The 15,887-nt window shown below is 38.5% G+C and overlaps 1 protein-coding gene across 3 annotated transcripts in view; it reads right to left on the reverse strand.

Moving 5' to 3' along the window:
- CDH23 (cadherin related 23) overlaps window positions 1-15,887 on the reverse strand; it is an 818,455-nt gene that overhangs the window by 426,426 nt on the left and 376,142 nt on the right. For all 3 annotated transcript variants that reach the window (XM_075841683.1, XM_075841681.1, XM_075841682.1), the window contains exons 10-11: window positions 11,362-11,474; window positions 2,987-3,175 (exon numbers count right to left, since the gene is read on the reverse strand). In XM_075841683.1, the coding sequence (XP_075697798.1) occupies window positions 2,987-3,175; window positions 11,362-11,474 (302 nt within the window). The remainder of the gene's footprint in view (window positions 1-2,986; window positions 3,176-11,361; window positions 11,475-15,887) is intronic.

Here is a 15,887-nt window from a genome sequence, read left to right on the forward strand (position 1 = left end):
TGTTGAGATAGGGATTTCTGACATCTACTCAGAGCCTCCTGCCCCATGTTTCAGTCAAATTAATTAGAGCAATTAGCCCACAAGTTTCACTGGAAGCAGACGGGTCATTTTAGAAAATACCTGTGAGGAATATGAATGCTTTACTCCTAAAACCCTTATGGTTTAAAAATTATTTATGACAGTCACAATATAAACCAAACCAAGCTCTAGATAAACATACACCATACACACCACTTTCTAAGACCTCATTCACACAGTGTTTCTTTACGCTGATTTTGATGCATTTTCCGCGTTGAAATCAGCATAAAAAAAATGGCTCAAATCTAACCCATTGATTTCAAGGCATCTTCTTTTCAGGATGGATTTTTTTTTCTGATCGCTAAAAAAAAGGCCCCTGCTCTATCTTGGGGCTGATTACGCTTTTGCACCTCCCATTGAAATCAATTGGAGGCAGAAAAAAACAAGAAATGCGGCTAAACGCATTTTTTTTTAAACTTTTTGTGACAAAACAATGCTAGCACATTTAATAGATGTTAAAGGTTCCCAACTAAAAAAACCTCCTCATTAGCCCTTCAAAAACCTCCTCCAAAATCTTGAAGTAAATTTGTCGGTAGATTTTTTATGCTTGACAAAAAACTCTATGAGAACGAAGACTAAAGGGGACAATAGCTTAAAAAAACTGAAAAAGATGAAATGCCGACCTCGGGAATTCACTTTGCATTGATCTAAATAAAAATTGAACAGGACTGGCGATACTGATTTTCTTTGAACATTTTTCTTATTGCTTGTCTTAACACATTCTTATTATTCTTTCTCTACCTGAGATAAATCGCTGTTGTCATATTAAGCTTCAAGTGTTGATTAAAAACGAAAATAATAATGTTGAGAAAAAGAGATGCCAGCTTAGTTCTCTACCTTGAAATTTCCATCAAGATTTCTAACTCTCCCAATACGACTCTACAGGGTGGTGAGGCAACAAAATGAAAAGGACAGGAGGAAAACCAATGGGGATCCCTGAGCTTGAAAACACTGTCTGGCCACCAAGGCCTCTAAGTAGACAGAAAGCCACAGAGGGTATGAATGAGGAGATAACTGTATATGAGAAAACAGAAGTAGGGTCCACATGGAATACAAGAAAGATTGGAAAAGACTATAAAGAAGCTGGGTATAATAAGATGTGTCTTGTGGAATTACTTATCTATCATGTTCAGATGAACGGGAAAAAAAAGACAAAGAATACAGAATAAGTTACTTGAATAACAGTAAAATAACAGTGATATAATAGACATACAAAACCAGTAAACCACCATACAGGTGTATATCATAGGATCATGTTCACTCAGTTATTATAACTAAGGAATATACAAGATAATTATTAAAGACGCCACTATTGGTGAACTATTTCCAAATGTGAGTCAAACTTTAATATAGGCAACTTACTAATGCTTTTCAGCAGTTCTGCAGTGTTTTTACTGTGTATGAAAGCCCTGCTTGTTCTCATATCCGTCTCCCACGACAGCGCGCCACTCCATCCATAATGCGGCCACCGAGAGGGGCACGTGACAAGAGACATCAGTCTGCAATCCCTGATGAAACCCACTGGGTCCCTGACTGTCAGGACCTGCGCAAGTGCAGGGAAAACTGGAGCAGGCGCGGTGGGATGCTTTGGAGATTGCAGACTGACATCTCTTGTCACGTGTCCCTCCATCGGTGGCCATATTATGGATTGGGTGGTGCGCTGTCGTAAGAGAAGGTTATGAGAACCAGGGGGCTTCACACATAGCAAAAACGCTGCAGAACAACTAAAAATAATGTATTACTGAGTTGCCCATTTTAGTGTTTGACCTTTATATGGAAATACTATACCTAAACTGGCCAACCTCTTTAAATGGTACACAACATTTGGAAGAGTTTTATCAATATTAGGCCTCATTTACACGAGCGTAATATACGCGCGTGCGACGCGCGTGCTTTTCACACGTGTCGTACGCACCTATATTACTCTATGGGGCAGTGCAGACAATGCGTGAATTTTGCGCAGCGCGAGTGCGTTGCGTAAAACTCACGACATGTTCTATAATCGTGCGTTTTTCGCGCATCACGCACCCATTGAAGTCAATGGGTACGTGAAAACCACGAAGGTCGCACGGAAGCACTTCCGTGCGAACTGCGTGATTCGCGCAAGAGCTGTCAAACTGAATGTAAACAGAAAAGCACCACGTGCTTTTCTGTTTACAAACATCCGAACGGAGTGTCTTAGAGATGAGCGAACCGAACTTCACCGGGTTCGGCCGAACTCGTTTTGACCGAACCCGGTAGGAGACAGTCACTGTCCGGGTGCTGAAAGAGTTAAACTGGTTCAGCACCCTGGACAGTGACTTCCGATCCCAATATACGTGAACGTGTAAAAAAAAAAAAGTTCTGACTTACCGATAACTCCCAGCTTCTTCCTCCAGTCTGACCTCCCGGGATGAAAATTCAGTCCAAGTGACAGCTGCAGCCAATCACAAGCCAAGCACAGGCTGCAGCGGTCACATGGACTGCCGCGTCATCCAGGGAGGTGGGGCCAGATGTCAAGAGAGGCGCGTCACCAAGGACGCGTCACCAAGGCAACGGCCGGGAAGTTCTCGTACGAACCTCTTTTTTTTTTAAACAGGTTACTCGATATGGTGATCGGAATTCACTGTCGAGGGTGCTGAAAGAGTTACTGCCGATCAGTTAACTCTTTCACCACCCTGGACAGTGACTGACTTCGACTAGCCTCATCTCTATGATGGCGGCTGCGCGAAAATCACGGAGCCGCGCATCATACACTGATGACACATGGAGCTGTCAAGTGCCTTTTGCGCACGCAAAACGCTGCGTTTTTTTGCGTGCGCAAAACGCACACGCTCGTGTAAATCAGGCCTTAAACAAATAGTTAACATGATACTACCAATAAAAAAAAAGTATGTGAATGATAAGGACTTGCACGTATTGCCCCCACCTCATCTTTATCTTGTACTTGAATATACATTGGCAGTGCAAAACCAAGTTGTGCCAGCTCTGGAATGCTGACGGTGTACTCGGAGCTATTAAACTGCGGAGCATTATCATTGATGTCAATTACTAGAATGTTGAATGCAGTTTTCACTGTGGCTTCAGAAGGGCTTCGATCATCCAACAATTCAGTTCCCTTTTTAAAAAAAGAAAAAAAGAGAAAAAAAAGTACCGAAACTGCATAACTGTGTATTATAATTTTTGTCTTAAAACCAACATAGCCGGCAATTTTAGATTTATGAATTTTATGCACTGAATTTTTTGTGGAAATGAAAATAGAAGGTACAATTATTACCAAAAAAATAGTCACTATTGATGGAAAATGACAGAATAGAACACGTATTATTTTTGCCAGACAATTTGTTCTATGGTAAAATATGTGAAGATTGCTATCTTTTTCAGACAGAGAAGTGAGCAAAAGGGCAAACGTATTCTCTCCGTTGAGCTGACAAATTTGTCTTTGTGTAGACGAGACCCTGTCAATGACCGCCACAACTTCATAAGGAGAAAGGTCTTTAATAGGATGCTCTTGTTGCCTCCTGTCACAATACAGCATGTTCTGTTCCATCGAAGGAGATACAGTTCCTTATATTCCCTTATTCCAATTAAAGAAGGAAAATGAAAGACCTAGGCACCTCAAGTACCACTATGATGATAATGGTATTGAGCGAATCTTATCAGAGGTCAAGTGCTGTAATTATGTGTCACTTTCCAGAACTACAAGACTGGTGCCCCTTCTAGAACTGAAAAATGATCTCTACACCTTTGGCACAGCCTGGAATCGGCCCAATCAATAGGACTGCGAAACAGCGGCTGATTTGTGGCCAGCTTCATAGTTCCGATACCAAGCAAAGCTCAGAATGCTTTTAACTCACGGGCCGGACTCATATTGATTTTAATTAAAAGCTTGCAAATCGGAGTGAGCCAGAATAGTTCTTGCAATGTAAGTGGATCAGTGATTAAGTGACTTCATGCTTCAGTGCACTCTTACAATGTACTACTTCCCACAATAGTGGTATAGAGTATTTTTCTAATATGTAAAATAATGTTTTTCGATCTGGAAACCTAAGCAAAATCAGTGTAATGACATTTTAGCAAAAACTCATTTTATTGGTTGGAGTCTGTATACAAATTACTAAAGAAAGAGGGGAAAAATTATAACTTAGTACTTAGTTATGAAAGGGTAACTAAACTTTCAACAAACTTCTGACATGTCATAGTCAGAAAAGAGACACAAAACACGGCGCCACATAGTGTAGATTACCAAAGGTAAGAGGATGCAAAATCCCGAAGTCCAATTAGGTGCTCACCTAGAATCAAAGGACAACGAACGATGGAGAGAAATGCTGCTGCTGCTGCCAGGACTCGGTGCCGGTGATCCACGGAAGACCGCAAAAGTAATGCTGATATACAGAAAAAAATTGAGTCTCCAAGGCGCTGCTGCACGGGGAAGCAATAAGCAAGCGAAGTGTCAAGTAAAAGTGATTTATTAGAAACAGGGCTACGCGTTTCAATGCCGCACCGGCATCTTCATCAGGCCACAAAAGAAATAAAACATCTGCACAGTTTAAATACACACTGACCAATTAAAAAACCCGCCAATGTGACTGGGGTCAAAGTTCTCAGATGACGTCACGAAAGAAAAGAAATGTAACAGTTCACACGAGGCAATAGATAGTAAAACAGCAGTCAGGACCATGGACAGCAGTAGTGTCAAACATACGCAACTGTATAAAAGGAAAGCACATAGCCGACAGGATAATAATGGTACATAGGGTATAAAAATGCGAAATTGCAGAAGGGATAATCAATGATAAAATGCACATAATGTTGAAATAAGAATAATATATGCCACATATAAAAGAAAAACGAAAAAAGATCCAAATATACAGTAAATAAATAACTGTGCCGCAATATGATTACTTGGAATAGACAACATCCAAATGGATGTTTGATAACTAACATACAAATGGATGTTGGGAAGAGTGTACATAATTGAGAAGGACAGAATGATGTAAACCTAAATATGTAGAAAAAATAATACCATGGAAAAGAAGTGAGATGAACAGAAGAGACAGCGCATTTGTCGATAGAAAGACGGGCATAGAAAACTGTAATGGGCAAATGATATACATAGCGATACAATAAGATACCATTAAAAACTGATGTTATGATGAGATACTATACAATTATGAAATACAATTATACGATGGTGTACAATTACGGAATCCAATGATGTAGATGCAGTACAAAAATAAATCAACGGATAATAGACATGAAAAAACGGGGTAAAAGGGAAAGGTTGCATGAACACCAATATATAGATAGATCATCAGGGGGCTGGGTAAGGAAAAAATAAAGCCTAAATGTGAGGGAGTAATTGGAAAAATAGGGTATCACGAAAATGAAGAGCAGGAAGGGAAAACACTAATATACTTTATTTAATTGCGAAAAAATGCCGCTACATAGAAATGACCTAAAATTATGAGGCAAACGAATTTAAAGGAGTACATGAAACTAGGAAGTGCAAAACACTCACAAATGTGAGGAAAAAACGGACCCAAACGAACGGGCAGAGAAATTAATGATAATGGATGGATAAAATGTACTGTTAATAAATGATAATTAATCTAGGGAAGATTCAGTTAGATCATTTAGACCATATGGTTGTAGAGTCCTGAGTTTAAAGATCCAATAGTTTTCGCGCTGCTTGAGTTTATTAAATCTATTTGCAGTGTTTGATGAGATTAGTTCGATGGGTGTGACCGTTATTTCATTAAAATGATTGTTATGAGTGGAGGCAAAATGACGTGAAACACTATGTTTCATAAAACCAGAGGTGACATTGAACCTATGACTATTTATTCTGGTTCGCAGGCACTGAGTAGTGCGGCCTATATATTGCAAACGACAGGGGCATTCAAGCATATAAACAATATATGAACTCCCACAATTAAGGAAATTATTAATTTTAAAAGATTCATCAGTCACTGTTGACGTATATTTAGTGGCTCTATGAGTGATCACAGTACAGCACATACAGCGTTGATGGCCACATTTAAAAGAGCCTAATAATTTAGGGAGCAAAGTGGAGCTAATAGTCGGTGGATTGCTTAGTCTACTTGGGGCCAAAATATTTTTAAGAGATTTAGAACGTCTGAACGTGACTACGGGTTTGATGGGCAATTCATTCTTAAGATAGGGATCACTAGTTAAAATGTGCCAATGCCTCTCTAGGATTTCCCTAATTTTCTTATTACCACTATTGAATGTGGTGATAAAATTATTACTAAAATTTTGGGCAGTCTTATTGACAACTTTTTCCTCAATACAAGATGCTTGGGTTAGTAGGGCAGCTTTACGTCTAGCTCCTTTGATGAGGTTGGTAGGAAAAATCTTTTGTTTAAACCTTTTTTCTAGAACATTACATTCCCTATTAAAATCAATGTCGGTAGTACAATTTTTTCTAATCCTCCTAAACTGACCGAACGGGACATTCTTGATCCATGGCGGATAATGAGCACTGTTAAAATTGAGGTAGCTATTGACGTCTACCGTTTTAAAATGGGTTTTCGTGTTAAATTTATTGGAGGCAATATCAAAAGAAATATTTAAGTCAAGAAAATCAATGGACGTGGCTGAAAAAGTATGTGTGAAAGAAAGCCCATATGTGTTCTGATTAAGGAATTTAATAAAGGATATAGCTTCAGACTCGTTACCCATCCAAATGAAGAGAAGATCGTCAATATAGCGTTTATACCATAAAATATTATTTTTGAAGCGATGATCCTGGTGTATATAATCATCTTCAAAGTTACCCATATAGAGGTTGGCATAGGATGGTGCGAACCTGGAACCCATAGCACACCCCTTTATTTGGTTGTAAATTTTTTTATCGAAGCTAAACATATTATGGTGGAGAATAAAATGAACGCATTTGGTAATAAAATCAATCTGAGCCGAGGGCATGTTAGTTTTGGTGTTTAGAGCAGATTCAATGACTTCAAGGCCTTTGGAGTGAGGGATATTGCTGTATAAAGCAGTGACATCTGCAGTCAGAAAATTAATGGGATGCATGAGATTAGTTACATTAATGGCAAGAAGCTCTCTAATAACTTGCGTTGAATCCTTGAGATATGAAGATAGGCCGGCCACTAAGGGTTGTAAATGCAGATCAACGAAATGGGAAAGGTTGCTAGTCAGGGACCCTATCCCAGAAATGATCGGGCGCCCAGGGGGATTAGTGATGGATTTATGAATCTTGGGAAGATGGTACATAAATGGCAGGCTAGGAAATGGCATATGGAGAAAGCCCTTTTCTTTTTTTGTAATGATGCCTTCCTGGAAGGCTGTTTCGATCAGATTAGCATATTTTAATGAATGGTCGTGTAAGGGGTTCGCTGTTAATGGAACATAGAAATTGGTATCTCCCAAAATTCTGTAGGTCTCACCCAAATAATGTACTCCTTTAAATTCGTTTGCCTCATAATTTTAGTTCATTTCAATGTAGCGGCATTTTTTCGCAATTAAATAAAGTATATTAGTGTTTTCCCTTCCTGCTCTTCATTTTCATGATACCCTATTTTTCCAATTACTCCCTCACATTTAGGCTTTATTTTTTCCTTACCCAGCCCCCTGATGATCTATCTATATATTGGTGTTCATGCAACCTTTCCCTTTTACCCCGTTTTTTCATGTCTATTATCCGTTGATTTATTTTTGTACTGCATCTACATCATTGGATTCCGTAATTGTACACCATCGTATAATTGTATTTCATAATTGTATAGTATCTCATCATAACATCAGTTTTTAATGGTATCTTATTGTATCGCTATGTATATCATTTGCCCATTACAGTTTTCTATGCCCGTCTTTCTATCGACAAATGCGCTGTCTCTTCTGTTCATCTCACTTCTTTTCCATGGTATTATTTTTTCTACATATTTAGGTTTACATCATTCTGTCCTTCTCAATTATGTACACTCTTCCCAACATCCATTTGTATGTTAGTTATCAAACATCCATTTGGATGTTGTCTATTCCAAGTAATCATATTGCGGCACAGTTATTTATTTACTGTATATTTGGATCTTTTTTCGTTTTTCTTTTATATGTGGCATATATTATTCTTATTTCAACATTATGTGCATTTTATCATTGATTATCCCTTCTGCAATTTCGCATTTTTATACCCTATGTACCATTATTATCCTGTCGGCTATGTGCTTTCCTTTTATACAGTTGCGTATGTTTGACACTACTGCTGTCCATGGTCCTGACTGCTGTTTTACTATCTATTGCCTCGTGTGAACTGTTACATTTCTTTTCTTTCGTGACGTCATCTGAGAACTTTGACCCCAGTCACATTGGCGGGTTTTTTAATTGGTCAGTGTGTATTTAAACTGTGCAGATGTTTTATTTCTTTTGTGGCCTGATGAAGATGCCGGTGCGGCATTGAAACGCGTAGCCCTGTTTCTAATAAATCACTTTTACTTGACACTTCGCTTGCTTATTGCTTCCCCGTGCAGCAGCGCCTTGGAGACTCAATTTTTTTCTGTATATCAGCATGACATGTCATAGTGACATGTCAGAAGCTGTGATTGGTGGGGGTCCAAGCACTGAGACCCCCACCTATCGCTAGAACGAGGCGGCAGAAGAACTCGGGTGAGCGCTGAGCCACTTGGTTTCTGATTGGCTTTTCTTGGAATACCGATGTAACAGTGTACGGACTAGAAAGTCTATGAGACTGTACTCCGCTACATTGGCTTTCCGAAAAAATTTAGATCAGAAACTAAGCGGCTCAGCGCTCACGCGAACACTTCTGCTGCTTTGTTCTAGTGATCGGTGGGGTTCCCAGTGCTCGGACCCCCACAGATCAAAACTTCTGACATGACACTATGACATCAGAAGTTTGTTGAAGGTTTAGCTACACTTAAATATATAAAGGAAAAAAATTAGTTTTACAAAATAAAGCATTTTTACTGTATAATGAATTATTTTGCTATTTTCTAATATACTTTGTGTATCAGTTTTTAACAGTCTATAGATCTCAACTTGCAGTCAATGAATGAGACCCTTCATTGATTACAGCCAGGGAATAGTGATGATTACACAAGTGAATGGCTTGTTGCAGTAGTGTTATCAGAGCTCTCCTAAATGAGTAGTGATCATGTGTGATCATCATATGACCAGGACATTACTTGGAAGTAAACAAAGGATCCCACTCAATGATTACAAGTACTTGACAGAAAAAAAACACATAACTTTTCATTTCACAGTCACTAAGATACAGTATACTTGCTGAATTACTAATACCCCTCTAAACTTTAAAGGAAAAAGTTTAGTCTTTAAAGAGAATCTGTCACCACATTATACGTTCCCTATCCCCTACATAAATTGAGCGGCGCTGTAATGTAGGTAACAGTGGTTTTTATTTTGAAAAACTATAATGTTTGAGCAAGTTATGAGCAATTTTAGATTTATGCTAATTACTTTCTTAATAGACAACTGGGCATTTTTTACCTTTTTTACCTAGTGGGCGTTGTAAAGACAAGTGTATGACACTGACCAATCAGTGACCAATCAGCCAGGACCCGATGTCTATTCACACTCCCGACACTTCGGTAAAGTTTGTGTGGGACTTAAAGAGACTCTGTCACCACATTATAAGTGCCCTGTCTCCTATATAAGGAGATGGGCGCTGTAATGTAGGTGACAGTAATGCTTTTTATTTAAAAAAAACTATATTTTTTCACAACGTTAGGAGCGATTTTGGTTTATGCTAATGAGCTTTCTTAATGCCCAAGTGGGCGTACTTTTACTTTCGACCAAGTGGGCGTTGTACAGAGGAGTGCATGACGCTGACCAATCGGCATCATGTACTCCTCTCCATTCATTTACACTGCACTAGCGATATAGATATATCACTATGTGCAACCTCATACACAAATCCTAACATTACTACAGTGTCCTGATAATGAATACACATGAAATCCAGCCTGGACGTCATGTGTACTCAGAATCCTGACACTTCTGACTCTTTTTTTGTGAGATTCCGGCAAGTGAAACCAAATCTCGTTTAGCTCCGTGATCTCGCGAGATTTCGTATCCGTTGCTGGAATCTCACAAAAAAGAGTCAGAAGTGTCAGGATTCTGAGTACACATGACGTCCAGGCTGGATTTCATGTGTATTCATTATCAGGACACTGTAGTAATGTTAGGGTTTGTGTATGAGGCTGCACATAGTGGTATATCTATATCGCTAGTGCAGTGTAAATGAATGGAGAGGAGTGCATGATGCCGATTGGTCAGCGTCATGCACTCCTCTGTACAACGCCCACTTGGTCGAAAGTAAAAGTACGCCCACTTGGGCATTAAGAAAGCTCATTAGCATAAACCAAAATCGCTCCTAACGTTGTGAAAAAAGATCGTTTTTTTAAATAAAAAGCATTACTGTCACCTAAATTACAGCGCCGATCTCCTTATATAGGAGACAGGGTACTTATAATGTGGTGACAGAGTCTTTTTAATCTCGCGAGATCACGCTGTGAAAGACAGCACGGCATGATCTCGCGAGATCACGCTGTGCTGTGTGAGTAAGTCCCACACAAACTTTACCAGAGTGTTGGGAGTGCGAATAGACATCGCATCCTGGCTGGAGGTGATGTCTATTCACTCTCGAGACACTTCAGTAAAGTTAATGTGGGTTTATGTGACAGCACAGCATGATCTCGTAAGATCAGGCTGTGCTGAGCACAAATGAACATGAATGGAGAGAAGTGTATGATGCAAATTGATCACTGATTGGTCAGCGTCATACACTTCTCTTTACAACGCCCACTTGGTAAAAAGGTAAAAAAACGCCCAGTTGTCTATTAAGACACTAATTAACATAAATCTAAAATTGCTCATAACTTGCTCAAAAATTATAGTTTTTCAAAATAAAAACCACTGTTGTTATCTACATTACAGCGCCGATCATATTATGCAGGAGATAGGGCAATTATAATCTGGTGACCGAGCCTCTTTAAGGCTTATTAAATAATAAGCTATGATAGAACTTTAGTAAAACAAATAAAAATTAACAACATTATAAAATAGCTAATAACAATAACAAACTTCAGATTAATGCCCTAAATTTTATGATTTGTATTTATTCAAACGTCTGTACTGTAACATTCACCTTTATTAGAAATTTTTATATAGTGTATCAAATTTTGCCTTTTAAATAAAGAAAACATGGAAGTAAAATAAATAAATAAAATTAAGGACAGCTCAAAATTCTAAGTAGTTAGAACAGTAAGAAAACCATTGTATTACCTTAACTGTTAGAATGAATCCAGATGTATAAAGGGGATTTTCTCGGTCTAACTGCCCATTCAGAGTTAAAGCACCACTGATATAATCCAAGGCAAATATACTATTAGTGTTACCTGTAGTAAAGCAATTATAACAATTATGAAGTAAGCAAAAATATTCTTAATAGTCATTCAAATCAAATAAGTGAACTTTTTTCTAGATATTAAAGCTATTAAAAGCTTGACACTTATGCCAGAATGCAAATTATAATAATTGTAACAATTATAGGAAAAGGATAGGAAAATGCAATTAAAAGTTTTCATATTCGATCAACGTTGAGTTACAATATATGCTGATCACTGCTGATGTTCCTAATAGATGGCACTGTATCTCCTCTTGAATTTTAAGAGTAAGGAATTCAGGTTGTAATTCCTTATCACACAGAGAGTGATTCTTTCAATGTATTCTTTAAGTGCATATAAAACCATGCACAGGGTTAAAGAGATCTCTCCTAGTGGCTTAAGTCAATGGAACTTTTCTATACTTTAGTACATTAATAAATTATGCCTGAATAACATATTAGAAGTATTAACCTATGTTGGAAAAAAAACTTCAAGAACTAAACTGATAAGAATTTGACGTTACTTACATCTCAACCTTTAGATAAGGCATAACTCCATAAGGAGTTAGAGGGAGTCTATCATCAAAAAATGGCATACTGGTTAAATCAAGTTTTTATGTTCAAAATATTGTTTAACCCTTTTCCGACCGTGGGCGGTGCAGGTCCGGAGACCACAGTGATGTCTTTTGATGTTGCTGCAAAAAGGGCTTATGAGCGCTCCAGTGAGCGATCAGTCTCTAAGAAGGAGCTGTTACTAAGGGCGAATTCAGACGACCGTTGTATACGTCCGTGTGACGAACGTTAAAACAACGGCTGTCACACGGACGCATGTATTTCAATTCAATTGGGCCGTTCACACGGCCGTTATTTCAACGAACCTTGTGAAGGGTCCATCGAAGAATAGAACATGTCCTATTTTCTTCCGTTTTCGACTCCAGTCTATGAGGGATCCGTGAAAACGGGACCCGCAAAATGCAACTCGGACGTGAAAAACTACATTTTTTCACGTCCGAGTTTACACTACTTCGTGTAAGTGAATCTGGCCTAACTCAGATATCAGTTGTTTAACCCTTTGATCGCCAGGGTCCATGACCACGACATGATCAAATGGGATTTCCCTCTTCGTTTGCATTACAGGAAACATGCTGACACGATTGGAGACTGTGGGAACCGACCTAGAATGAACCCCTGGGCTGTCTGTTCTGTAACCCTGCTGTTAGGACACACTATGTGTTTCCCTAACAGCAGCCTGTGTCATAGTGACACAGTATAATACTGTTTATTAGCATACGTAACATAATATATTAGCATATGCTAATTCATTATAAGTATAAAATAAAGTTGTTAAAAAGGCATCCCTTTACGGAAATATTTTTTTTTTTTTACCAATATCATTATTTTGTATAAAATGTATTTTATTGTGCATACAATACATAAAGAAAAAACACATATTAGTTATCTACACGACCGTAAGAACATGAAGAAATAATTTAACGGTCATTTAGCATGTAATTTGAACAGTATAAAAAGCAAAAATACATTGCTGAAAAATGCTTTTTTTTATATTCACATTGAAAAAATAACTTACATACCCCCAAGCTACTCAGAAAAAAAAATACAATTCCTCCCAAATACATCAAGGCCCATATTGCTACGTCAATGAAAAAATAAAAAGTTATGGCTGCTGAAAGGCAGAGAGGCAAAAACTAAAAAATGTAGCTGGTCATTAAGGCCTTTTCAGGCCTTGTCATTAAGGGGTTAAAAAATATCGGTGGGGAATTTTTTTATATTCCATGTAGCTATATACTATATTGAAAAATAAAATCAGTTTTACACTGGCCACAACCGGCTTAAATAGACAGATAACACAGGATCGCATCATTGACAATAGTTGGTGGGTACAGCAGGATCTCTGCGCAGGTCAATGCAATGATGCCACTGCATCGCGCAGGCCTATGCAAGGGTCCCGTCTCGACATCTCATAGGCTGCAGGCCTACAGTGGCTGAGGAGGCCTGCTGTGCAGCTCTGTTCGTCGTGGGAATGTGGTTAGGTGAGTCCTAGTTTGTTTTATTGGTTTGGGGGCACTATTTCTTAATGGAGCATTATCGACAGGGTGCAGTGTTGCACTATCTACAGTGGTGTGTGTGGCACAATATGGCGCTATCTACAGGGGGCACGGTGTGTGGCACTATTTACAGGGGGCATGGTGTGTGGCACTATATACAGGGGGCACGGCGTGTGGCACTATCTACAAGGGCATGGTGTGTGGTACTATCTATAGGGGGCACGGTGTGTGTCACTATCTACAGGGGGCACAGTGTGTGTCGCTATCTACAGGGGGCAGTGTGTGGCTCTATATACAGGGGGCACAGTGTGTGGCAATGTCTACAGGGGGCACAGTGTGTGGCACTATCTATAAAGGGAACTGTGTGTGGCACTAAACAGGGAGGTGTGACAATATCTACAGGGGGCACAGGTGTCTTTGATTAGGACCACCAAAATGTAACTATGCTTGGGGCCTCAGAAATTCTAAATCTGCCCCTAAGTACAATGATGCTGACTGCTGGCACCCTGTATTTAAGCCTATCATGTGTGATAACAACTGATGGTGCCCTGTATCTAAGCCTATCATGTGTGATACTGATGGCTGGGGCCCTGTATCTAAGTCTGTCACATGTGGTACTGTCTGCTAAACAATGTATCTAAGCCTATCATGTGTGATACTATCTGCTAAGCCGATGTATCTAAGTCTATAATGTATGATATAGTCTTATGAGCAGTTGTATCTAAGCCCATTGTGTGAATGGCAGTCAGCCCCTTTGTACCTAATTTCCAAGGGCTGGCGAAGGAGAAGGGATGCCAGTTTTCCTACTATTAACCCCTTAAGGACCCAGCCACTTTTGGACCTTATGACACAGCCTCATTTTTTAAATCTGACATGTGTCACTTTATGTGGTAATAACTCCAGAATTCTGTTACCTATCCGAGCGATTGTGAGATTTTTTTCTCGTGACATATTGTACTTTGTTAGTGAAAAAATGTGGTCGATAAATTCAATATTTATTTGTGAAAAACACCAAAATTTAGAGAAAATGTGCAAAAATTAGCATTTTTCTAAATTTAAATGTATCTGCTTGTAAGACAGATAGTAATACCACACAAAATAGTCACTAGTTAACATTTCCCATATGTCTACTTTAGATTGGCATCATTTTTTGAACATCCTTTTATTTTTCTAGGACGTTACAAGGCTTAGAACTTTAGCAGCAATTTCTCATATTTTCAAGAAAATTTCAAAAGGCTATTTTGTCAAGGACCAGTTCAGTTCTGAAGTGGCTTTGAGGGCCTTATATATTAGAAACCCCCACAAATCACCCCATTTTAAAAACTGCACACCTCAAAGTATTCAAAACAGCATTTAAAACGTTTCTTAACCCTTTTATGCGTGTCACAGGAATTAAAGCAAAGTGGAAGGGAAATTTGCTAATTTTATTTTTTCAAAACATAATTGGTATCGCCGCGTCCATAAAAGTCTGAACTATTACAATATATCATTATTTAACCCGCACGTAAAAAAATAAAATATTGTAAACGCCAGAATCTCTATTTTTTGGTCACCTAATCTCCCACAAAAAATGAAATAAAAAGTGATCAAACCATCGCATGTACACCAAAATGGTATTATTAAGAACTACAGCTTATCCCGCAAAAAAGAAGTCCTCATACCACTTAATCGACGGAAAAATAAAAAAGTTATGGCTCTCGGAATTTGGCGACACAAAATAAATTTTCTTTTTTACACTTATGTTTTTACATGTAAAAGTAGTAAAATATAGAAAAAACTATATATATTTGGTATCACCGTAATCGTATTGACCCAGAGAATAAAGTTAACATGTTGTTTTAATTGCACAGTGAATTCTGTAAAAACGTCGCGCAAAAAACATGGAGGAATCGCTGTTTTTTTCATTTTCTACCCCATAAATAATTTTTTCACATTTCCTAGTACATTATATGGCACAATAAATGCTACGAAAAACTGCAACTCGTCCCGCAAAAATCAAGCCCTCATAGTATTATATCGACAGAAAAATAAAGACGTTATGGCTTTTGGAAGGTGGGGAGGAAAAAACAAAAATGAAAATCTGAAAAAGGGCTGCGGCGGGAAGGGGTTAAAATACGCCAGGATTCAGAGGCCGTTTTCTCTTGAAATCAGCCTCGTATTTTTCTTCCTCAATCATACGCCGTGTGAACATAGTCTAATGCAGGACATAACAGTTTCTCCAGAGTGAGAGACGCTTTTTGTAACTGCTCTCCATTCTGGCTACCAGAGGAGGATCCTGAACAGAGGACCCTTCTTTACTACCTCAGAATTCTCTAATATGGTATATGAAAATGAATTTTCTAAACTGGACAAACCTTTTA

This window comes from Rhinoderma darwinii, chromosome 11 (genome assembly GCF_050947455.1).
Source record: "Rhinoderma darwinii isolate aRhiDar2 chromosome 11, aRhiDar2.hap1, whole genome shotgun sequence".
NCBI classification, from domain to species: Eukaryota; Metazoa; Chordata; class Amphibia; order Anura; family Rhinodermatidae; genus Rhinoderma; species Rhinoderma darwinii.